The sequence below is a fragment of the Archocentrus centrarchus genome, chromosome 12, assembly GCF_007364275.1.
Source record: "Archocentrus centrarchus isolate MPI-CPG fArcCen1 chromosome 12, fArcCen1, whole genome shotgun sequence".
Taxonomy (NCBI): domain Eukaryota; kingdom Metazoa; phylum Chordata; class Actinopteri; order Cichliformes; family Cichlidae; genus Archocentrus; species Archocentrus centrarchus.
The window spans coordinates 292,858-316,627 of record NC_044357.1 but is presented as its reverse complement, the minus strand read 5'-3'; the positions used below and the strand labels follow the sequence as shown (position 1 = coordinate 316,627).

Below are 23,770 nucleotides of genomic sequence, written 5' to 3'. Positions count from 1 at the left end.
GAGAAATGACTCCATCTTGTGTGTTATGTTATCTTAAAGTGTTTGGGTTCGATCAGCACTACTGCATTCCCCTGTCACTCTATCAGTTTGTTTGGAGAATGTAAAGTAAGACTTTTATCATGAAGGGTCTCTGAAGACCAGAATACCAGACACCCTGATTTTGACAGTTGCTGATCTTGATGGACAATTCATTGTGCTTTGTGTTCATGACATGACATGGGCATGACAACTTTTTATTCCTTCATTGCTTTCATTTCTGTCTTTTGGTAACTTCCCCTTCTCTTCCAGGAGTCAACTGTGAGACTGAAATAGATGAGTGTGAGTCGAATCCCTGTCACAACGGTGCTGGCTGCCGTGACCTCATAGGAATGTACTCCTGTGAGTGTTTGCCTGGATTCGATGGCACTGACTGTGAAGTTGATGTTGATGAGTGTGCCAGTGTGCCCTGTCAAAACGGAGCAGTCTGTCATGACATGGTTAACAGGTAGGCCGATCCATCTGTAGCTGTCACAACAAGACTAATGAAATAATGAAGACAGATACCACAGAGATAGCAGGTCACCCTTTAGAGTAGCTGATCACACCCACTAAAGGCAATGCTTGAGTAATCACTTATGACTCACAGTAATCCTCTCAGTCATCACTAATGATTTGTGCATGAGGCTGTTCATCTACAACATACAGTTTTAACCTGATTAACTCATTAGTTAAAAGCAGTGAAAACACAGTTTTGGATGTCAATATATCAGTTTGGAAGCATAAGGAGCAGTAAAATTATGCAGAAAATTTGGCTTCAAAGGTAACATTTAACATTTTATTGTAAAGGTTATTTCATTTGGTCACATTTCAGTGATGTCATATTGTCGATATCCTCATAGCCACTATAGTAAGCTATAGAATGCCTTTATAACCAGGTGTGACACTCAAACTTATTTTTAGTGTAATTATTCTAAACACTAGGCTACCTCACATTGAATTTGTGTAGTGATTTCAATTGTTATAATAATAATGTGTAAGACTAAAAGTAATGCAAATAAAACTAATTCATTTCTGATTAAGTTGCATCAGATCAGCAATTTTCATAATATCAATATATATATAATATTTTGAAAAACAGATCCCTAGTAGAAAAAAATAACACACTGTGCCTCAGAGTACACACCATGTTTGTATAGTGAAAGTTGTAATACAAATAGGTGGTCACATTTTTGATTTACACCTAGCTTAACAATCCTATTATCTCAAGACAAAAATACATTTTTAAATCTGTCATTAAAATTCATGATCAGTGTTTATGTGTTGGGTAACAAAGAGGTTTTTGTATTATTATTATTATTATTATTATGATGATGATGTGTAGTTTATGTTAAAAGCCAGAAGTTTTGATTTTTTTTTTTTTTACTTGATTTCATTCCAGTAGAAAAGTAATCAAAAGCTGTGTGAAAATGAGCAGGCTGTAATTATCACACATAACAACCAATGTGCCATAAATATTTTTGCTTCTTATAAAGGAGGAACCCTCCTTTATTAGAACAATGATTGCCTGATGTCAAATTAGCAGAGAAAATTAGCACCCAGCTTCAGATGGTTGGTCACTTTGTTCACACTAACTAGTGTGAGAAGTCCATGTTTTAGAGCTCTGAGCTTTGATATCCTTGTGTCTGTTACAGCTATGCATGTGACTGCACTGATACTGGGTATGAGGGCAATCACTGTGAGATAGACATCCCTGAATGTGCGTCTGATCCCTGCCAGCATGGTGCTACATGTCAAGAAGGAGTCAAAGAATACATCTGTCTCTGCTGGCCAGGTACTGAGCTACATGCTCCACACCAAACGCTTCTTTCCCCAAACAAGAGTACAAAAATTTAAACTTCTCTAACTGTCCATGACTCCCAGAGACAACAGCAACTCCACACTATTTTGTAAAGTGCATACAGAAAAATCTGTCTGAATTGAACTGCACTAAATAATGGTTATGGTTTGGCTGTTTTCAGTATTTCAGTGTCAGTATGGCATACACCAGTTTTTTCTTTGCCTCTCTAGGTTATGAAGGATCAAACTGTGAAGCTGATATAGACGAGTGTGCTAATCAGCCCTGTGAGAACAGTGGGGAGTGTTTTGAGCGCTCTGATGCATCTCACTGGGAGCTGGACTGGGAGCTCAGCTTTGCAGATGCAGCGGGATATATTTGCCAGTGTCAGCTGGGATTTGCAGGTCAATAAAAGTAAAGAATTCAAAAAGCAAAGAATTTCAGATTTTTAAAAATCTTCTGGCAATCTTTTATTTTGTTTGGCATTACAGGAGAGAACTGCTCTGTCAACATTGATGAGTGTGAGTCTGAACCCTGTCAAAACGGAGGTATTTGTGAAGACAAGATCAATGGTTACACCTGTACATGTCCTGTTGGATTTTTAGGTGGGTTTTCCATTTTGTGATACACAGACAGACTCTAAATGTAAACGATGTATTACTGAATCTGTGCTTTAAACACCTTCATTTAGGTTTAGACAGACAACCTACTTGCCTAGGTCATTTTCTGGGTTACCAGGTAATGAGTCCTAACCCATAAACATATACGTAAGCATAAACAGCCACAACATTAAAACTGATGATGACAGGTGAAGTATGTTACATTGATCATGTTTTGGCTATTTTGGCTGTGGCTGTTAGTTGTGATGGGCCTCAATTTGGTTATTTCTGTTACTACATATACATATACATATACATATACATATACATATACATATATATACTACAAACATATAGATGTGATGAGTTGGGAGAGAGAATCAAACAGGTGCACACAGTTTTTAAACACTTTCAGGTAACTGATGTTGTGAATTTTTGCATTGCATTGAGTCTTTAAATAATAGCACGTAAACACAACAGCTGAAGTATGTCATCTGTTTCTTTTCTTATACGGCACGGGAGCTGATAGTCATCTGCCACCACTGTATCTAACCATCAGTTTTCTCCCTGCAGGTGAGTTGTGTGAGGTAAACATTGATGAATGTGAGAGTCAGCCTTGCCAGAATGGTGGCTGGTGTGAAGATGGCAGGGCAACCTACACCTGCCACTGTCCTGAGGCAGATGGAGATGAACTTCCTTGGGGCGGTCATCACTGCAATTTGAAACTCCATGGCTGTGTTAACCATAAATGTCAGAATGGAGCCACCTGCCATCCATGGCTGGAGGATGGAGAACACGGCCACACATGCTTGTGCCCTCATGGATTCTATGATGAGAAGTGCTCCACCAGAACAACTTTCTCCTTCTCCACTCCTGGATTTATTCACATTCAAGTTGTTCTAGATGAAAGGGCTCGCAGGGACACTGACCACCATGTTCACAAAGGTTTGGGGGTACAGCTTCGCTTCCGGACAACTATACCTAATATGTTGATTTTCTACAGAGGGGATGCGGACAACCACCTCCTTCTAGAGATTGTGAATGGTGGTGTTCATGCAAAAGCCTCTTCTGAGGAATCAGACTTGGATGTAATGTTTCCTGGCTTGGTTAGTGATGGAGAATGGAGGGATGCTCATGTGTTTATGGGTCAGGAAGGTCTAGTGTTAAATTTGAAGGGTCCTGGTTGTCACAGGGATGGATGCAGAATTATGGATGGTGGTGCAGGTGAACCACCTTTTCAGCCCTCTGAAGTCTTTACTCATATTTATATAGGCGGCGCACCAGAGGACCTTTTAGAGTACTCTAAAAGTGGTGCAGGATTCATCGGTTGTATGGAAGACTTGATGATTGACTCTAAGCCTATTCTACCCCAAACACTTCCAGACGACCAAGGCCATGAACTGGGATGTAGTAAGACTGAATGGTGTAAGGCTGACCCCTGCAATGGACATGGACAGTGTGTGGACCTATGGACCAGCTTCCAATGTGACTGCTACCGTCCCTTCTACAGTAAAAGCTGCTCTGAAGGTAAAAATGTTTTCCACATGCAAATCTTGTCTTGTCAAGCTGTCACATGTTGCCAAACCACTTCTCATAAGTTTAATATCCGGTAAGGATTTAGATCACAGCCCAAAATTCATATTATACATATGGGGAACCACTGAAAGACTAGAAGGGAAAGGATACATTGCTTCTACCTATTACTTTGCTTTACCTATAAACGAACAAGGTATAAATTCATTGTTTTTTAAAAGAATACTGATTAAAAACCTAAACTAAAACATAACAGCGTGTAGGTAAAATCCTTTTTAAAGCAAATAAAAGTCAGTTCAAAGAAAGCTAAACTGGGCGACCGGGTGGCGCAGTGGTGAAGCAGGCGACAACATGCATATGCCGTGTTGCGGCGCGGGCTCAAATCCCAGCCTGTTGCCAGCTTGCCCGTGTGTTCTTCCCCCATTTCCTGTCTTCCTCCACTGCAATGAAAAAGCCACTGTGGCCAGAAATTGAAAAAAAAAAAAAAGAAAGTCAAATTCATATGTTTGAAGATAGAATTAAAATTAAGCCGAGTATTGGAGCATAACGCACATTTAAAAAAAAACTTAATTCTGTTTTACTATCTCTTGGAAATATTGCATTGTCTTTACTACGTCTTTAATTAGGACAGTACCAAGTCTCCATTTTATTTGAGTTTTTAAATGATAACTTTGTCAGTCTGAGATTCACATTTGATTTTAGTCTTGAAGGGTTGTGAATGTAACGAAGAAATGGTGTTCTTTCTGTGATAGCTAGTTAAGCCCCTGCAGCTAGTGTGGACCAAAATAGCAAGTAGTTGCAAGTAGACAAGTCAAAATTCGGTTGTTGGGTGTATTAACCCACACGATTTCTTACATCGCCCCTGGTATCAGAGCCTCTTCGATGTGCCTGGTTACATTTTATTTTCCCCAGAAATGTACCCACATCAGTGAGGAAAGTCCTCCTTTTTTCTATGCTGGTAGCTAATTGTATCGCTGCTATCAAACTACAAAACTGGCGGGGTGGTGTGGAACGCCCTGTGACCTGGAGGGGGGCGGGGCATGAAATATTTCATTCATATTTAAATAGAGTGCACCAAAATGAGCTGCTCTAAGATGCGCCTCAGAACAGGGGTAAAGGAGGGGTCTGTGGAGCTACAATAACGAGGAATTCAGACCAAAGCATTGCAGTTCTACTTTATATAGACCACAAGTGAATGATTTACATATAAAAAGGCGTGAAATGTCCCCTTTAACTATCTCAGGCCACATTTACACGAGAACAATCCAGTGGAAACGGTGTCGTTTTACCATTTTTGGTTTCAAAAAGTGATGTGTTTAGACGTCAGTGTTTCAAAAATGATCTCCGTTTACATGGAAACACAAGGCATTGAAAGCACTGCATTTTCCCATTGCCAGGCCACAAGTTTGTGGTGTGGGTATAGGAGTCGCAACCATATTGCCAATGTGCCAGTATCCCCCAATTTTCAAAAAGTTTTTGCTCATTTACATGGAAATGGAGACCAGACCCTTTTGAAAATGCTCCACTTTGAAACCCGTTTTCAAAAAGTATCATTCTTACATCATTCTCATGTAAACGGGAGGCCAAAATGCATCAAACGTTACCGTTTTCATGTGCAAACATTCTCATGTAAACGGGGCCTCAGTGACCTTGATCCCAGAGAGGAATTTAAAAGTCCTTCTTCCACCAAAGTCAATGAGCAGGTCTTATCATATCTTAAAAATCTCTTATTATCATACTATCCCAATGGAGAACTTTGCTTTCTCGAGTGCAGACATATTTGGAGTTTTCAGGAGTATAATGGGAGGGCGAGCTTCAGCTATAAGATCCCTCTCCTATGGAACCAGCTCCCAGTTTAGATTTAAAAGACAGACACCCTCTTTACTTTTAAGATTAGGCTTAAGACTTTTCTTTTTGATAAAGCTTATAGTTAGGCCTAGATCAGGTCATCCTGAAATATCCTTTAATTAAGGTCAGGCTGCTGGGAGACTTCTCAATATCCACTGAGCACCCCCCCCACCCCCCCCCCCCCCACCCACCCACCCATATATATTTATACGCTACTGTTGCATCTCAACCTTTGTCTATGCTCTCCCAGTTTGTCCTTTGTACTTGTCTGCCTATGCTTTTCTTTTTCTCTACTTGCCCTCACCCACATGTGGTGAGGATCGATGGCTGCCCTTTCCTAGCCTGGTTCTGCTGGAGGTCTATTCATGTTGAAAGGGAATTCTTCCTTCCCATTGTTGCCAAGTAATTGCTCATAGGATATAGTCTGCTCATTTGCATTTTCTCTCTAATATTGTAGGGTCTTTACCTTGCAATATAAAATGCCTTGAAGTGATTTTGTGAATTGGTGCTACATAAGTAAATTTTAAATTGAAAGCTATGTATGAATTATTTGTATGATTGAGTGAATGTGTTTTTTTAATGTGAAAGTGCTTTGAGTGGTCAGTAAAAAAGTGTCAATGCAAATACATGTCCATCACCTAATGTAGACTTTATCACTTTAATAGAATACAGGCTTTTACCACTGATGTCTATGTACAGTTCTTTCACAGAAGATTCTGACTGGAATGTGTGCTTAATGAAATATAACTGGAGTTTGCTAGAGGGGAACTCAGAGGGATTATTGCAGAGGTGTACATATACCATTTTTAATGTCATTCATTTAGATTTATAATTGTTCCCTGACAGAATTCCCTTTGTGGACTTACAACCATGAAGACACAGTGAGTTACAGTGGATATGACATAGGTAAGAGCCATGGGAGCAATTTCAGTGTGTCTTTCCTCCTGCGATCGTTAAAGCTAGATGGGCTGCTGTTCCAGCTGAGGAGGCCCACAGAGGAAGAGGAGGGAAAGATCTACTTCTCAGTCTACCTGGGAATGGGCAGGGTTTTTGTTAGCTCTCTGCCCAACAGTGTCCCACTTACAGCTCCAATATTTGTGACCACTGGCAAGAAGGAACTTCTACTGGTGGAAGTTGAACACAGACATGTAATTTTTGAACATGCAGGAATTCGCTACAGAATAGGAGAGATCCCTGAAGTTAGCATCAACAGTGGGGATCAGGCCTATGTAGGAGGACTTCCAAAAGACTGGGCATCTGATGCCTGGGGGGGACGTTTCAAAGGTTGCCTGCAGGATCTTCGTTTAGACTCGGTGCATTTGGATATGGATGGTTGGAACACCTTGAATAAAGTGGACATTTATTCATCAACTTATTCTGAAAATGTAAAGAAGGGGTGTGTCAGTGACAATACCTGCAAGGTAGGACATACTTCTTAAATCTTTTTAGAATATATTTCTTCTCCTTGGTTTCCTGTAACAAATACCTTCTGTTACTTACTCATGTTGTTTGGATGTACAGTTCTCAACCCGTAATTGTGAACACACACACACATATACAGACATACACATATGTATATGTTTGTGTGTGTGTCTGTGTGTATATATATATATATATAAAACCCATAATTGTGAACACACGCACACATATACAGACATATACAGACATACTGTATGTGCATGTATGTATATGTATTTAAGGGACATCAGTGATCTGTTACTATAAATAGGTTAAACTCTTCCTTTAGCCTAAATGGGTGTCGTCTCTGTTAAAATATGACCAACAGGGGGAGAGTATTATAAATGAGACACAGACAGTTTTGATACCAGTCATGAGCCAACACTTTTGATGACAATTATTTGCCATTTCAATTCCTTGTTCCAGAAAAATGTAATCTCCATGCTTCCTTCTGTAGATGAAGCCTTGCCAAAATGGAGGAGAGTGCACCATCACATTCAATGATTTTACATGTTCTTGTCCTGAGGAATACACTGGGAAAACCTGCAAAACACGTGTGTGGTGTGTTAGCCATCCATGTGTAAATGATGGCCATTGTGTGGACCTACCTGATGGATATGAATGTAAGTACATCTGCATAATTGAAAAACTGTGACTCCTAAACTCCTAGAAGGCCATGGAGCAAGAAATTATTTCTAGTGTCATAATGACCTAGTCATTTGTCTATTTCCCTGGAACACAGAAAGCAGGAGGTCAAAGTAAAGAATAAATACAACTAATTTATTTGTCAAACAAATGATTTAAAAAAAGATAACAACAACAACATAATAATAATAATAATAAGAAGAAGAAGAAGAAGAAGAAGAAGAAGAAGAATAGTGGTTGTTTTAATCATCTATGAGCACAAAAGCCAAAACCGGTTTCTCAAATATTTCATTATTTTTTTTTACATCATGCACTTAAAACTTGATGAGTCACAAAGGAAAAACTCAAAGTGCTTCTCAAATGCAATAACTGCTCTTGCCTAAAGTTTTTCTTGTAAACACTTGTCAAAGTAAAGTAATTTGATAAAATACAACAATAAAACAAATAATCAAAAAACAGCTAAACCCCTTTCCACTTACCTGCTTTCCCAATTGCTAATCCAGGTTTTCTGAGAATGAAACACTGGAAACGCCTACATAGCTGTGGGAGCATATAGAGGTGCTATGTCCAAGACTGTATGGGTGAAGAAGGTCAGACAAATACTGAGGGGCAGATAACTGAGGGATTTGTAAGTGAGAAGGATCTTGTAGGTAATGTGTGACTTTACAGGGAGCCAGTAGAGATTAATAAGGGTGGGGACGATATGATGCCAGAGCTTAGCACGTGTCAAAAGCCTTGAATTCTGTACATACTGGAGCCTGCCCAGGGCTTTGCTGGAGATACCAAACAAAACCCCATTACAGTAGTCCAGCTGGTTGGTGGCAAAGACATGGATCAGGGTCTCTGCTACAGAGTCAGTAAGTAAAGGCCAAAGTCTAGAGAAACTAAAGGAACTAACTGCTGCAGAGGTCAGTTCAGGGATCACCACGGGAATGTGGACTCAGGGGTGACTGACTCGGCCACAGGACGAATAGCTTCATGGGTAGTGACCTCATGCACAGTTCTCTAGGGTAACTACGTCAGGTACAGGAAGAATAGTCTCTGGGTTAGCTTGCACAGAAAACTCAGGCACAGGGTTACCTAGCTCAGGCTAAGAACACACATTTAAGGGGGGCTAGCCAGTTCAGGTTCAGAATCAAAAGGAGTGTAGTAGGTGTCAGGGTGTACTAAAATAGTCTCTAGAGCTTTAACAGATGCGAAAGATCAATAGTTTATTGAACCCAAAACAGGGGAGACATGATTTTCCGGGTAGTGCAGGGTCTAAAAAGGTCCTGGGCAAATGTCATTTAATACATCTTTGTACACTTATTAACAAGTCAAAACACTGGGCGCCAGGGTGGCTCACTGGGTGAGCAGGCAACCATGTATACCACATGGTTGTGATGCAGGGGGCCTGGGTCTGCATCTGACCTGTGGCCCTTTGTTGCATGTGTTCCCCTATCTCTCTCCCCACTCTCCAGTTTATCTTCAATATTCACTACCCAATAAAGGCCAAAAAAAAATCAAAACACCAGAGCTCCTGTTGTTAAAATCTCCCAAGTCCGTAACTCATCGTCGTATAAGCTTGTGAAATAACTGGACCCAAATTCAAATTCAGCAGATAAATTGAGAATGCACCTTTTATTTGGTGGAAAGTTGAAGGAAAATAAAGTCAACATAAGTGCAAATGGTGAAAAAATGGCACAATAAATTCAAGTGAGAATCATCCGGGAGCAACAAGGAGGACAACAGAGTAGTACAACAAAGACAAAGACTGAAGGGAGATAAAACTATTTATACACACTAAGTGTAATCAGGGGAAGTGGAAGCAGGGGTTTCAAGGCCCTCTCTCTCAAAATATCCACTGACCTTTGTATGACCTCTGTTCCTTTTTTGTACCATATACAATCACTCCTATACTGTTTTACTATTTACTTGTTTTGAGATTACCCCATGACTAGCAGGTGTCTTCCTCAGTGGTGGGAATATTGACATTGGTGACAGTGTCTCCTTGAACCCTGTCACCACTGTTCCACAAAAATACACACAGACATGGTATCATTTCACAGTTTCAAACTTCCCTAGTTCCATAAAAGCTAATTTTTCTCTTTGGATTACCATGGCATTAAACGGTTACAAATGTTTCTATATGAGATTCAAACTTTTAAAATAATAAGGATTTTTTTTTCTATTTTGGATCTTAGGTGTGTACAATGCCACATTTGAGAACAACAGTGTGCAGTATAGTGCTGGAGGCTCCCTCGCTGAGCCTGTCTCTAACATATACATGGAGCTGAGGACTCGTTCAGAGAATGCTATTCTCCTGAGGGCTTCCTGGGGCTCCGACCTCCTAATGGTGGGTCTGCTGGACTCGTCAGTCCGAGTGGAAATCCAGATTAGCAACAGTGTTGAGCCTCTGATTTTTACAGGAGTCCGCCAAGTTGCTGATGGGAGCTGGCATCGTGTGAATATTTCTATGACTCAGATGGACCACAAAGCCTCCCCCTGGATCATCACTGTGGATGGAATCACAGATGCCAGCAGTATGTCAAAGCGGACAGGAAGTATTCACTTTCTAAATCAGAAGGGGGCATTACTATCCCTTGCAGAGAGCTTCAGTGGCTGCATGGGTGCAGTGAGGCTAGGAGGAGTCTACCTTCCTTTTATGGATGATTATAAGGCCCCACAGCCCTCTCAGTTCCACTTAGTTGGTAAACCAAAGATTCATTTGGGCTGCACTGGTACCCCTGTTTGTGATTCAGATCCATGTCTAAACGGAGGCACATGTGAAGACCGCTTTAATAAATTTGTATGTTTGTGTGACTCTGGTTGGGAAGGAGATCAATGTGAGATAGATACTGATGACTGTGTGTCTCAGCCCTGTGTTCACGGAAACTGTGAGGACTACTTGGCTGATTTTCAGTGTCATTGCCACTTGGGATATGCTGGCATTCTCTGTGATGAGGATATTGACGAGTGTGAGCATCATGTTTGTGAGCATGGAGGCACCTGTCAGGATGGACCCAACATGTACACCTGCATATGTCCCAAGGAGTACAGTGGCCCACACTGCCAGTGAGTGCTCACTAATTGGTCATTTGTTTATTGTCATGTGAAGGCTATAGTAGTGAAGCCAAATTACACTATATGGACAAAAGTATAACCCACTTACACATTACTACTACAGGAGCTGCTCAGCCATAGAAACCCATGCCATGAAACTCCAAGCACACAGATTTTTTTTTTTGCTGATGTTAACAGTGAGGTTTGGATCTCTTTGGTTATTGAGTCAGCATAGTGCTGGTGACTCACACAATGCACTGCAGCACCTGCTGACCATTATCTGTAGCTTTACACAGTCTAGCACTTTATAGCTGAGTTTCAAAGTGGAACCACTTTGCAATATTACCAGTCATTGTGAAATATCTATGAAGAAATTTCATGAAATGACTCATTGCAACAATGGCATCCTATTACAATACTACACTCAAATTCAGTGAGCTCTGTAGAATGGCCTTTCAATTCAATCAATTTAATTCATTTTTAATTATCCATCCATCCATTCTCTTCTGCTTATCCTGTTCAGGGTCGCTGGGGTGGGGTGGGGTGGGGGGGCTGGAGCCTTTCCCACCTGGTATAGGGTGAGAGGCAGGGTACACCCTGTACAAGTCACCAGCCTGTCGCAGTGCTAACACAGAGAGAAACAGACAACCATTCACATTCACACCTATGGGCAATTTATAGTGACCAATTAATCTAACCCCAGTAACTGCATGTCTTTGGACTGTGGGAGGAAACCCACACAGACATGGGGAGAACATGCAAACTCCACACAGAGAGGCCTGGGCCAAGATGGAACCGAGCCCAGGCCTTCTTGATGTAATTTTAGCTGTGAGGCAGTTGTGCTAACCACCACGCCACTGTGCTGCCCAAATTTAAAGTTATATAGTGCCAAATCACAATAAACAGTCACCTCAAGGTGCTTTATATTGTAAGGTAAGCACCCTACAATAATTACAGAGAAAATACAACAATCAAATGACCTCTTAAAATGACCTCTAAGCAAGCACTTGGTGACAGTGGGAAGGAAAAACTCCCTTTTAACAGGAAAAAACCTCCCACAGAACCAGGCTCAGGGAGGGGCAGTTATCTGACTGCCTTTGCAAACATTCACAAATGTTTGTAAAGGCAGTCTGCATGGCTAGGTGCTTGATTTTATGGACTTTTGTCCCTATAATGTATCTAAGATATTAGTGCTGCCAACTTGTGCTGGCAAATAATATCAAGCTAAGAACACCACTAATCTGCATAGTTATTTTCCAATATATTTGACTTCACGTTTATAAAGTGCAGGGAAGTGCTAATGTGTTTTCCATCTTTATTTACAGTGTTGTTTATTAGTTAGAACAGACAATGCTATTATAGATTTAGCACACACTACACATGAAAAACACCAAATAATTCTTGCTTGCCATGCAAAGATAAAGTTTAATATCTTTTCCACCAGGTGGGCCTACCCTCCTATACAGTGTGGTAAAGATGTTTTGTGTGCAAATGATGGTGTTTGCAATGATGGCCTGTGGGGGGCTAACTGTACGTGCATGCCAGGATTCACAGGCAGCAGGTAAGCTCACTTTTTGAGAGATTTCACTCACCTGGTATTAAACAAAAAAAAGTATTATGTAATAAAATATTGTATTTTCTGTTTAATTGTTAATCATGTACGGTTTCTGTAAGATCAACTAAGCCACTATAATATTCCCCCACAGGTTTGTGGACTATTTTTTTACTGTTTGGCTACCATAAATATAACTTCAATTTCAAAAATATGTCAGTAGCTTCAGGGTTGTCTAAGCAGTTAATGTGTGACCTCAGGTACTTTCTGTCTTGCAGATGTGAAATGGAAATCAATGAGTGTGAATCTAACCCGTGTAGAAATGGTGGTTCCTGTTTGGATCGATTTAACATGTTTGTATGTGAATGCCCACCCGGCTACAGTGGTCCAATCTGTGTCACTAATGTATGTTTGCTCCAGTTTCTTCTTCAGAATTAGATAGATCAGTTATTTAGTCATTGCCGTTGCTTCACATCTTTTAAAATTTGAAATGGCTGAGAATCAAACTGTAAACAGTTTTAATGCATAAATCCATCAGTAAGTCCAAATCTTTCACTTGTTGTCTTCGCAGAAAGAAACCAATAAACATGGACTGCCCTGGCTGGCAATAGCCATCCCGTTGCTCTGCCTGTGTATTCTCCTAGTGATTACTGGCTTGACCTATGTGGTGCTCACAGCGAGGAAGAAGCGCCAGTCTGAGGGTGCTTACAGCCCCAGTGCTCAGGAGCTGGCTGGAGCCCGGTTAGAGATGGACAGTATGCTTAAAGTCCCACCGGAGGAGAGACTCATCTGATCTGACAGCAACAGTAATCCATGAGGGGAGCTTGAGGTCATTTGAGCACTGTAGGCATGTGCACAGGACTCACTGTCAAAGTGTTAGCTCCTTTGAACACCTGGGCTGATCTGATGTTACAGCCCCCTCCTGGTTGACCTGTGCTACTGACCCTGTGTTGCTACTCTGTGCCACTTGTTTTTACAGTAGCATGTTAACCATGTAAATGGTGCATATTTCATAATCCAAGGAAATAACCCAAGTACTTTGCACTTCAGGAACTCATCAGTTTATCCTCTGATGACCTCTTCCTATCAGAAACTCTTAGGTTGAGGCAACAGGGAAGTATAATCCATTTAACTGTTTTAATACTTCCAGCTACTTAAACAGGACAGTTAAGAGCCTTATACTGCACTACCTTTGGAAAATGTCCCACAGGTTTATGGCACACCTGTGCTGCTGCTGGAACCTGGGTGTCATATGTTCAGTTCCTCCAATGGAAATTATATGGCTCTAAGAAAACTCTACACTGTTGTGTTTCTGGGCTTTTTTCAGTTTAGCTTGGTGGTGATTTTGAGAAATGCTATTCATTGTGAAAGATGATATTCATTTGCATTTACATCCACTTTTATGCACATTTTAATTTGCATGTAAAATGGAATCTATAAATTTAAAAAAGACAAACTATTACAAAGCATTTTTAATGCTTGGGTGGATTGAATCCTTGTTGTAAAGGTTTTAGACACGAAAAGTAAAGTTAAGGTGCTTAAAAAATAAAAAGTAACAGCTTTGGTCCTCCATGTCCACAGCTAAATTGTGCTGAGCATCTTGGAGAATGTGCCACATATCTTCATATTTTATTTGTACAGCAACAGCAGTTATCTAAAGGCATTCTTTTCCTTTTGTAGTGTTTTGTTTTTTGTAGTGACTTCTGTCTCTTCATGTAATCCCAGGAATTGCCCACCAACATTTCATTACAACTCCATCTTCTAGTCATCATTCCATAGCATGTTATTCAAAAAGGCCATGTCCTTATCAGATTTTCATCATCTGTTCTGCTCAAATATTAATTTTTTTGTTTAGTTTTTTCCTTGCACGCCTCAAATATCATTTTCTAATCACAGAAAATCAGAAACTCCTGAGTTTAATTTTCAAAGTTGTGATAAACATGCATCTTTTTCCCATGTGACTGTTTTCTGATTATATACAGTTGCTGGTCATAAAATTAAAATATCATGAAAAAGTTGATTTATTTCAGTAATTCCATTCAAAAAGTGAAACTTGTATATTATATTCATTCATTACACACAGACTGATATATGTCAAATATTTGTTTCTTTTAATTTTGATGATTATAACTGACAACTAATGAAAACCCCAAATTAAGTATCACAAAAAATTAGAATATTGTGAAAAGGTTCAATATTGAAGACACCTGGTGCCACACTCCAATCAGCTAAGGTCTTTAAATGGTCTCTCAGTCTAGTTCTGTAGGCTACACAATCATGGGGAAGACTGCTGACTTGGCAGTTGTCCAAAAGATGACCTTTGACACCTTGCACAAGGAGGGCAAGACACAAAAGGTCATTGCTAAAGAGGCTGCCCGTTCACAGAGCTCTGTGTCCAAGCACATTAATAGAGAGGCGAAGGGAAGGAAAAGATGTGGTAGAAAAAAGTTTACAAGCAATAGGGACAACCGCACCCTGGAGAGGATTGTGAAACAAAACCCATTCAAAAATATGGGGGGAGATTCACAGAGAGTGGACTGCAGCTGGAGTCAGTGCTTCAAGAACCACCACGCACAGACGTATGCAGACATGGTTTCAGCTGTCACTTTCCTTGTGTCAAGCCACTCTTAAACAAGAGACGGTGTCAGAAGCGTCTCGCCTGGGCTAAAGACAAAAAGGACTGGACTGCTGCTGAGTGCTTTAAAGTTATGTTCTCTGATCAAAGTAAATTTTGCATTTCCTTTGGAAATCAAGGTCCCAGAGCCTGGAGGAAGAGAGGAGAGGCACAGAATCCAGATGCAGATTTCATTTTCCAACAGGATTTGGCACCTTCACACAGTGTCAAAGCTACCAGTACCTGGTTTAAGGACCATGGTATCCCTGTTCTTAATTGGCCAGCAAACTCACCTGACCTTAACCCCATAGAAAATCTATGGGGTATTGTGAAGAGGAAGATGCAATACGCTAGACCCAACAATTCAGAAGAGCTGAAGGCCACTATCAGAGCAACCTGGGCTCTCATAACACCTGAGCAGTGCCACAGACTGATTGACTCCATGCCATGCCGCATTGCTGCAGTAATCCAGGCAAAATGAGCCCCAACTAAGTATTGAGTGCTGTACATGCTCATACTTTTCATGTTCATACTTTTCAGTTGGCCACCATTTCTAAAAATCCTTTTTTTGTATTGGTCTTAAGTAATATTCTAATTTTGGGGTTTTCATCAGTTGTCAGTTATAATCATCAAAATTAAAAGAAACAAATATTTGACATATATCAGTCTGTGTGTAATGAATGAATATAAAATACAGGTTTCACTGTTTGTATGGAATTACTGAAATAAATCAACTTTTTCATGATATTCTAATTTTATGACCAGCACCTGTAAATTGTTAAAATTAATTTGAAATTTCCATTTTATGTGACATTTGTTTGACTACACCAACTTTTTATGAGGGAACTATGTCAAAGAAAAATAACTGTGTCAAAAAAGTTCTGGCATTTTCTTTTTCAATCATGATTGCATGTGTTGACTTATGCCTTTTCTGTACCATCAAGATAAAGTTTTAAGTCATTTTATTAGAAAAAACTCAATTCTTACAATATTTTTTTCCACAAATGTGTGCATATTCAGACACTGGAACCCTCAAAGATGTATATGCCTATTGCACTCTGTGATGCCTGCAAAAGGAAATTAAGTAAGTTACCTGAATATGGTAAAAAGTATCTTTCCCCCTTTATGTAATTAATATACATGATCCTTGCAAGAAGTAAACAATAAAAACTTACCAAAAAAAAAGGGGGGGGGGGGGGTAGTGCATCTTGTTAATGCGGTATACCAGAGGAGGTCTAACAATCTGAGCAGTGATGAGTAGCACAGAACTCCATACAAGAAAAAATGTAATACATATTTCAGACTAATGTTGGGTTTTTGTGGTATCAAAACTCAGTCTGTTTCTTTCTTTCTTTTCTTTGGGTTTTGAGAGCTGCTTCTCTTTGCATCAAGCCTGTGTCATTTGTATATTTATGTTCGTTCTGTGTTTTCATTTTTGCATGTGTTAGTGCATAAAAGTAGTGGTAGTTCATAAAATCTTACCTGTACCACTTTTGTTTTTGTACAACCAGTAAAGAGAATGTATTAAACCCAGCAAATTCAAGAAACGTCTCTTGTTATAAAGGTATGAGTATATGATGAGTTAAAGTGAGGGGGGGGGCTGTGTGGGTTGCAACTTGTTTTGATCCATGCATCATCCAAACACCTCATCATCACTACAAGTCCTTGGCATGCAAGTGACAAACTAGACCCTTTCAGATATGTACTCCTTGCAATTATGGGATGCTGTGTGCTTCATTTCTGTGCACCCCACTTAGTTTCAACATGGTGCAAATCTGAATGCATGCTATCACATTAATGCATAGGCAAGCACAAAATTAAGACTAAAGCAGGTCTTTCCTGTTTATCTTGCCTTGCTCCGCTCACTTGGACACGATTGTTCTGAAGAAACAAAAAAACCCTAAAAAGTAATGCCATGCAATACCCACACACTTTGCAAGTTAATCACACAGAAGTAGCTCTTCATGAAGAAATAGTTACATGTTAAGTAAACAGAATAAAGTCTGAACATCAGGTGTTGGTTTTACATTTCAGCAACAACACTGATATATAAACATCATATAGCTCACTTTGCTTTTGTGTTTTTAAAGTCCTGAAGCTGGAACATGGTACCAGAAGGCTCCTTCAAAGCAAGTGCATCCATTTATGAATTAGATGTGGAGACAGGACAAAGCCAATGTTTATAAGCTACACTTTAATGTTCTGATCCATTTACTAAAGTGTGTTATGGCCATAATTACATATAAAATGTGACCTCAATATTTATCCAATTAAATATCAAGCTTGCCAGCTATGGCAAGAAGACTAACCTCATACATTATCTCACTTGATGGCAAATCTTGAATAAAACACACAGTATCACCTGAATACTGTGGCTCACTCCATTAATGTGAAAATGTATGAATAACAGATTGTTGTAAGAGCAAACTTTACCACCCCAGTCCATTTATACTTCAGGTAAGATATATCTGTTTATCATTACTACATGTTACATAACAATAATAATAATAATCTGAGCATTTCTCTGAATTATAGTTAAGGATTTGGTCAGAATTAATGGTGCTCTCAGTTTCAAGAACTACAGACAGATTCTAGTCTATCACGTTTATCTGATCATCTCAGTTTAATTCTGCAGCAGTAAAATGAGCTCAAATATTTAACGAGAGTCATAGCTGCAATTCAATTCAATTTTATTTATATAGCGCCAAATCACAACAAACTGTCACCTCAAGGCGCTTTGTATTGTGGGTAAAGACCCTACAATAATACCGAGAAAACCCAACAGTCAAAAACGACCCCCTATGAGCAGCACTTGGCGACAGTGGAAAGGAAAAACTCCCTTTTAACAGGAAGAAACCTCCAGCAGAACCAGGCTCAGGAAGGGGCAGTCATCTGCCGCGACCGGTTGGGCTGAGGGGAGAGAAAGACATGCTGTGGAAGAGAGCCAGAGATTAATATCAATTAATGATTAAATGCAGAGTGGATTATAAACAAAGTAAATAAGGTGAATGAGAAACAGTGCATTATGTGAACCCCCCAGCAGACTAGGCCTATAGCAGCATAACTAAGGGATGGTTCAGGGTCACCTGATCCAGCCCTAACTATAAGCTTTATCATAAAGGAAAGTTTTAAGCCTAATCTTAAAAACAAAGAGGGTGTCTGTCTCCCGAATCCAAGCTGGGAGCTGGTTCCACAGAAGAGGGGCCTGAAAGCTGAAGGCTCTGCCTCCCATTCTACTCTTAAGTATCCTAGGAACCACAAGAAAGCCAGCAGTCTGAGAGCGAAGTGCTCTGTTGGGGTGATATGGTACTATGAGGTCTTTGAGATAAGATGGTGCCTGATTATTCAAGACCTTGTATGTGAGGAGAAGAATTTTAAATTCTATTCTAGATTTAACAGGGAGCCAATGAAGAGAAGCCAATATGGGAGAAATATGCTCTCTCTTTCTAGTCCCTGTCAGTACTCTAGCTGCAGCATTTTGGATCAGCTGAAGGCTTTTCAGGAAGCTTTTAGGACAGCCTGATAATAATGAATTACAATAGTCCAGCCTAGAAGTAATAAATGCATGAATGAGCTTTTCAGCATCACTCTGAGAAAGGATGTTTCTAATTTTAGAAATATTGCGCAAATGCAAAAAAGCGGTCCTACATACTTGTTTAATATGTGCATTGAAGGACATATCCTGGTCAAAAATGACTCCAAGATTTCTCACAGTGTTACTGGAGGCCAAAGTAATGCCATCCAGAGTAAGTATCTGGTTAGACACCATGTTTCTAAGATTTGTGGGGCCGAGAACAAGAATTTCAGTTTTATCTGAATTTAGAAGCAGAAAATTAGAGGTCATCCAGGCCTTAATGTCTTTAAGACATTCCTGCAGTTTAATTAATTGATGTGTGTCATCTGGCTTCATTGATAGGTAAAGCTGAGTATCATCTGCATAACAATGAAAATTGATGCAGTGCTGTCTAATAACACTGCCTAAGGGAAGCATGTATAATGTAAATAAAATTGGTCCTAGCACAGAACCCTGTGGAACTCCATAATTAACCTTAGTGTGTGAAGAAGACTCCCCATTTACATGAACAAATTGGAGTCTATGAGATAAATATGATTCAAACCACTGCAGTGCAGTACCTTTAATACCTATAGCAAGCTCTAATCTCTGTAATAAAATGTTATGGTCAACAGTATCAAAAGCTGCACTGAGGTCCAACAGGACAAGAACAGAGATGAGTCCACTGTCAGAGGCTCTAAGAAGATCATTTGTAACCTTCACTAATGCTGTTTCTGTACTGTGATGAATTCTGAAACCTGACTGAAACTCTTCAAATAAACCGTTCCTCTGCAGATGATCAGTTAGCTGTTTTACAACTACTCTTTCAAGAATCTTTGAGAGAAAAGGAAGGTTGGAGATTGGCCTATAATTAGCTAAGACAGCTGGGTCAAGTGATGGCTTTTTAAGCAGAGGTTTAATTACAGCCACCTTGAAGGTCTGTGGTACATAGCCAACTAATAAAGACTGATTGATCATTTTTAAGACTGAAGCATCAATAATTGGAAAGACTTCTTTGAACAGTCTAGTAGGAATGGGATCTAACAAACATGTTGCTGGTTTGGAGGAAGTAACTATTGAAGTTAACTCTGAAAGATCAACTGGAGCAAAAGAGTCTAAACAAATATCAGCAGTGCTGAAAGCAGCCGAACATGAAGAATAATCTTTGAGATGGTTATGAATAATTTTTTCTCGAATGTCTAAAATTTTATTTGTAAAGAAATCCATGAAGTCACTACTAGTTAACGTGAAAGGAATACTCGGCTCTACAGAGCTCTGACTCTTTGTCAGCCTGGCTACAGTGCTGAAAAGAAACCTGGGGTTGTTCTTATTTTCTTCAATTAATGATGAATAGTAAGATGTCCTAGCTTTACGGAGGGCTTTTTTATAGAGCAACAAACTCTTTTTCCAGGCTAAATGAGAATCTTCTAATTTAGTGAGACGCCATTCCCTCTCCAGCTTTCGGGTTATCTGCTTTAAGCTGTGCGTTTGTGAATTATACCACGGAGTCAGGCACTTCTGATTTGAAGCTTTCCTTTTCAGAGGAGCCACAGTATCCAAAGTTATACGCAGTGAGGATGTAAAACTATTGACGAGATAATCAACCTCACTGGGAGCAGAGTTTAGGTAGCTGCTCTGCACTGTGTTGGCACATGGCACTGAAGAGCATAACAATGAAGGAATTAGATCCTTAAACTTAGTTACAGCACTTTCAGAAAGACTTCTACTGTAATAAAACTTATTCCCCACTGCTGTGTAATCCATTAAAGTAAATGTAAATGTTACTAAGAAATGATCAGACAGGAGGGGGCTTTCAGGGAATACTGTTAATTCTTCAGTTTCTATGCCATATGTCAGGACAAGATCCAGAGTATGATTAAAGTGGTGGGTGGGCTCCTTTACATTTTGAGAGAAGCCAATTGAATCTAACAATAGATTAAATGCAGTGTTGAGGCTGTCATTCTCAGCATCTACATGGATGTTAAAATCACCCACTATAATTATTTTATCTGAACTGAGCACTAAATCAGATAAAAAGTCTGAGAAATCAGACAGAAACTCTGAGTAGGGACCAGGTGGACGATAGATAATAACAAATAAAACAGGTTTTTGATTTTCCCAATTAGGATGGACAAGACTAAGAGTCAGGCTTTCAAAAGAATGAAAACTTTGTCTGGGTCTTTGATTAATTAATAAGCTGGAATTGAAGATTGCAGCTAATCCTCCTCCTCGACCTGTGCTTCGAGCATTCTGACAGTTACTGTGACTCGGGGGTGTTGATTCATTTAAACTAACATATTCATCCTGCTGTAACCAGGTTTCTGTAAGGCAGAATAAATCAATACGTTGATCAATTATTAAATCATTTACTAATAGGGACTTGGAAGAGAGAGACCTAATGTTTAACAATCCACATTTAATTGTTTTATTCTTTGGTGCAGTTGATGAAGCTGTATTATTTATTGTTTTTGAATTTTTATGCTTAAATAGCTTTTTGCTGATTTTAGCTTTGTTTCCTGGTGGTCTGGGAGCAGGCACCGACTCTATGGGGATGGGGTTTTGGGGGGATGGCAGGAGGAGAGAAGCTGCAGAGAGGCGTGTAAGACTGCAACTCTGCTTCCTGGTCTCAACCCTGGGTAGTCAGTTTTTAGGAGGGTTAATAAATTTGGCCAGATTTCTAGAAATGAGAGCTGCTCCATCCAAAGTGGGAGTCTCTGCAGTCTCTAGATGTTCTATACATCAGCAATTAACAGTTTAACCCCCACAGACTCCTGATCTCAAGACCATGGTTTGAGTCTGGAAATCAAATATTCATCAGATAATTTTTTTTTCTTTTTTCCTGTATTAAGTTCATTGTTAAAGAAAGATTATTTCTGAAGAACCCTTAGCAGTATGTTCTGGGTGTGGTGACCGAGGAGAACCTGCTTGATCAGGTCTGGTCAGCAGTCACTACCTGGGTCAGGTTCATTTTATGTAAAATGAATCAAATCTGGGAAAACTTCCCAAATGACACCTTCAGAATCAGTTGATGTAAAAAAAAAAAAAGTTTGGTATACTTAAATCCATCCAAAATCTTACCTCATATTACAACAATTTTTCTAAGTTATGGACACTCAAAGGGGCAGGCTGAAATTTGTCTCACCATTAGATAAATTGGTTATTGTGCAAGAAAAAAAAAATCTGCTCATTCTGAGTGGGGTCAGTTGGGAGGCATTCAGAGATTTTTCCATTTCAGTGGCTGATGAGTGCTTGGGCAGTTGTGGATCTTTTTAGCTGTACTGTACTTATTAGGGTTGAGTAATTTGCCCATTGCTTGATGTTTAACCATCCACACTTTGCCAGGAAGGGGTGTCTTGAGATCTAACTGAATGAATTAAATCTGTACAATCTGTGCAGATGAACAGTAGTGAACCTTCAGTTCTGCAGCACAGCTGAGGATTAGTTATCCCACATATTCTGCAGTCTGATGCAGTGTTGGCTCCACAGAGAAGATTTAGATGATGAACGATTGACCAGATTTTAATACTTCAGCATCGTGTGCAGCATGCCCTGAGTTTAATTACTTTTTTTGGTAAATAAAACACCTTTATTTTGCACCCATATTTTAATCCCCTGTAGATACTGACATTAACAGTTGTCAAGATTTTTATGTTACTACTGACAGTGGAAAGGGAGACCAGTGTAACTTGATCTAAGGGACAGGATGAACCAAAACAAACAAAACCCCACTGATTGTGACTGGTGCTGAACACTGATGCTCAAACTTCCTCAAACCACAAAAATCATGTGCGCATGGTACTTTCTGGAGCTTGAAAAAAGCGACTGGAACTTCTTTAAGGTTTTAAGGGCTCTTATCCAAGAGACTAAAGACAAATGATAGAGAGTCCCAGCATTTAAACACAGGTTAACCTCTATTAAGTGACCTATTGAGGTCACCTGAAATAGGTTGAGGTACCTGGGAAGACTGCACTGTAGGTAGCTGACAGCTGGTGTCGCAAGTCACCACCTCTGGTCAGTTGATCATTGTGGACATAGATGGTTTCTTTTACTCCTCTTTCAAACAACCTGTCCTGTTGAGGTGGCCCTTCTATGCTGTGCCATGTGTTTGTGGAGTGGCTGATTGGTTTCTCCAATGTAGAGGTCTGAGCACTCCTCAGTGCACTGTACAGCATATACTGTGTTGCTTAGTTTGTGCTTAGGAGTTTTGTCCTTGGGATGAACTCATTTTGGTCTTAGGGTAAGGCTGGGTCTTAAGTACACTGAGATGTCATGCTTGGAGAAAAATTTCTCTGACAAACCTGCTTCGTAAGTGATGACAATGTTGTTCCATTTATCAAGGGGGACACTGGGGAGAGAAATCACATCAAAGGACACTGTGGTTTCATATGAATTCAGAGTTGTCTTTCTTTGACTTCCATGAGTTATGCCACCTACTGTATACCTTCGCCACAAACTTAGAAATTTCTTCTAAGATAGAGGAAGGAAAGTTTTATGAGTTCCTTCAGGGTCTGGAGGATTTTGGAGTGCATCTGTAGTGAAATAGACCTGTCTTATCCTTTTGCTCAGGAGCTGGTTCGGTGCTTTCCATGAGATATGCTCAACTCTTTGTCCCTTGACCGTGCAAGGCGCAAACTCTTGTGAACCATTCTGGACTGTCTACATCTCAGGTTAAAGCAGAGGTGGTTCTTATAGTCCGCTAGGGTCCTTGATTCCCTTTCATACTCCCTCACCAATTGAAGGATGTTCCTCCCAAAGTACAAGACAATATGTCTGTGTAGGTTCTCAACCATCTAGGTCATGGTAGTCTCTGGACTTTGAAAAAAGGTGACTGGACTTCTTTAACATTTTGAAGATGTTTCACCTCTTATCTACAGTAAGAGACTTCTTCAATTATGTTCTCCTCAAGCATTACATTTTTTTGAACTTCACAACACATGTATTTTTCAGATAAGTTTAGTGTCACTTCAAAAAATAATCAAAAGATGGCTGCCTTTCTGTAAGTCACTACACTAGTTCAGAGTGACTGAAAATCCATCTTTAACCAAGTGGAAATATCTCATGCTAACACTAGATGAAAAGTCACAGATTAAAATAAACTTATAGAAACATGCGG

The 23,770-nt window shown here is 39.8% G+C and overlaps 1 protein-coding gene across 1 annotated transcript in view; it reads left to right on the top strand.

Annotated features, from left to right (window-relative positions):
- Positions 1-14,536, top strand: part of crb2a (crumbs cell polarity complex component 2a) — a 30,329-nt gene extending 15,793 nt beyond the window's left edge. The window contains exons 3-13 of the mRNA XM_030743395.1: positions 289-484; positions 1,671-1,810; positions 2,047-2,217; positions 2,305-2,418; positions 2,986-3,939; positions 6,640-7,214; positions 7,709-7,874; positions 10,080-10,950; positions 12,383-12,499; positions 12,769-12,895; positions 13,062-14,536. Coding sequence (XP_030599255.1) covers positions 289-484; positions 1,671-1,810; positions 2,047-2,217; positions 2,305-2,418; positions 2,986-3,939; positions 6,640-7,214; positions 7,709-7,874; positions 10,080-10,950; positions 12,383-12,499; positions 12,769-12,895; positions 13,062-13,283 — 3,653 coding nt within the window. The 3' untranslated portion in view covers positions 13,284-14,536. The remainder of the gene's footprint in view (positions 1-288; positions 485-1,670; positions 1,811-2,046; positions 2,218-2,304; positions 2,419-2,985; positions 3,940-6,639; positions 7,215-7,708; positions 7,875-10,079; positions 10,951-12,382; positions 12,500-12,768; positions 12,896-13,061) is intronic.
- The last annotated feature ends 9,234 nt before the right edge of the window (positions 14,537-23,770 follow it).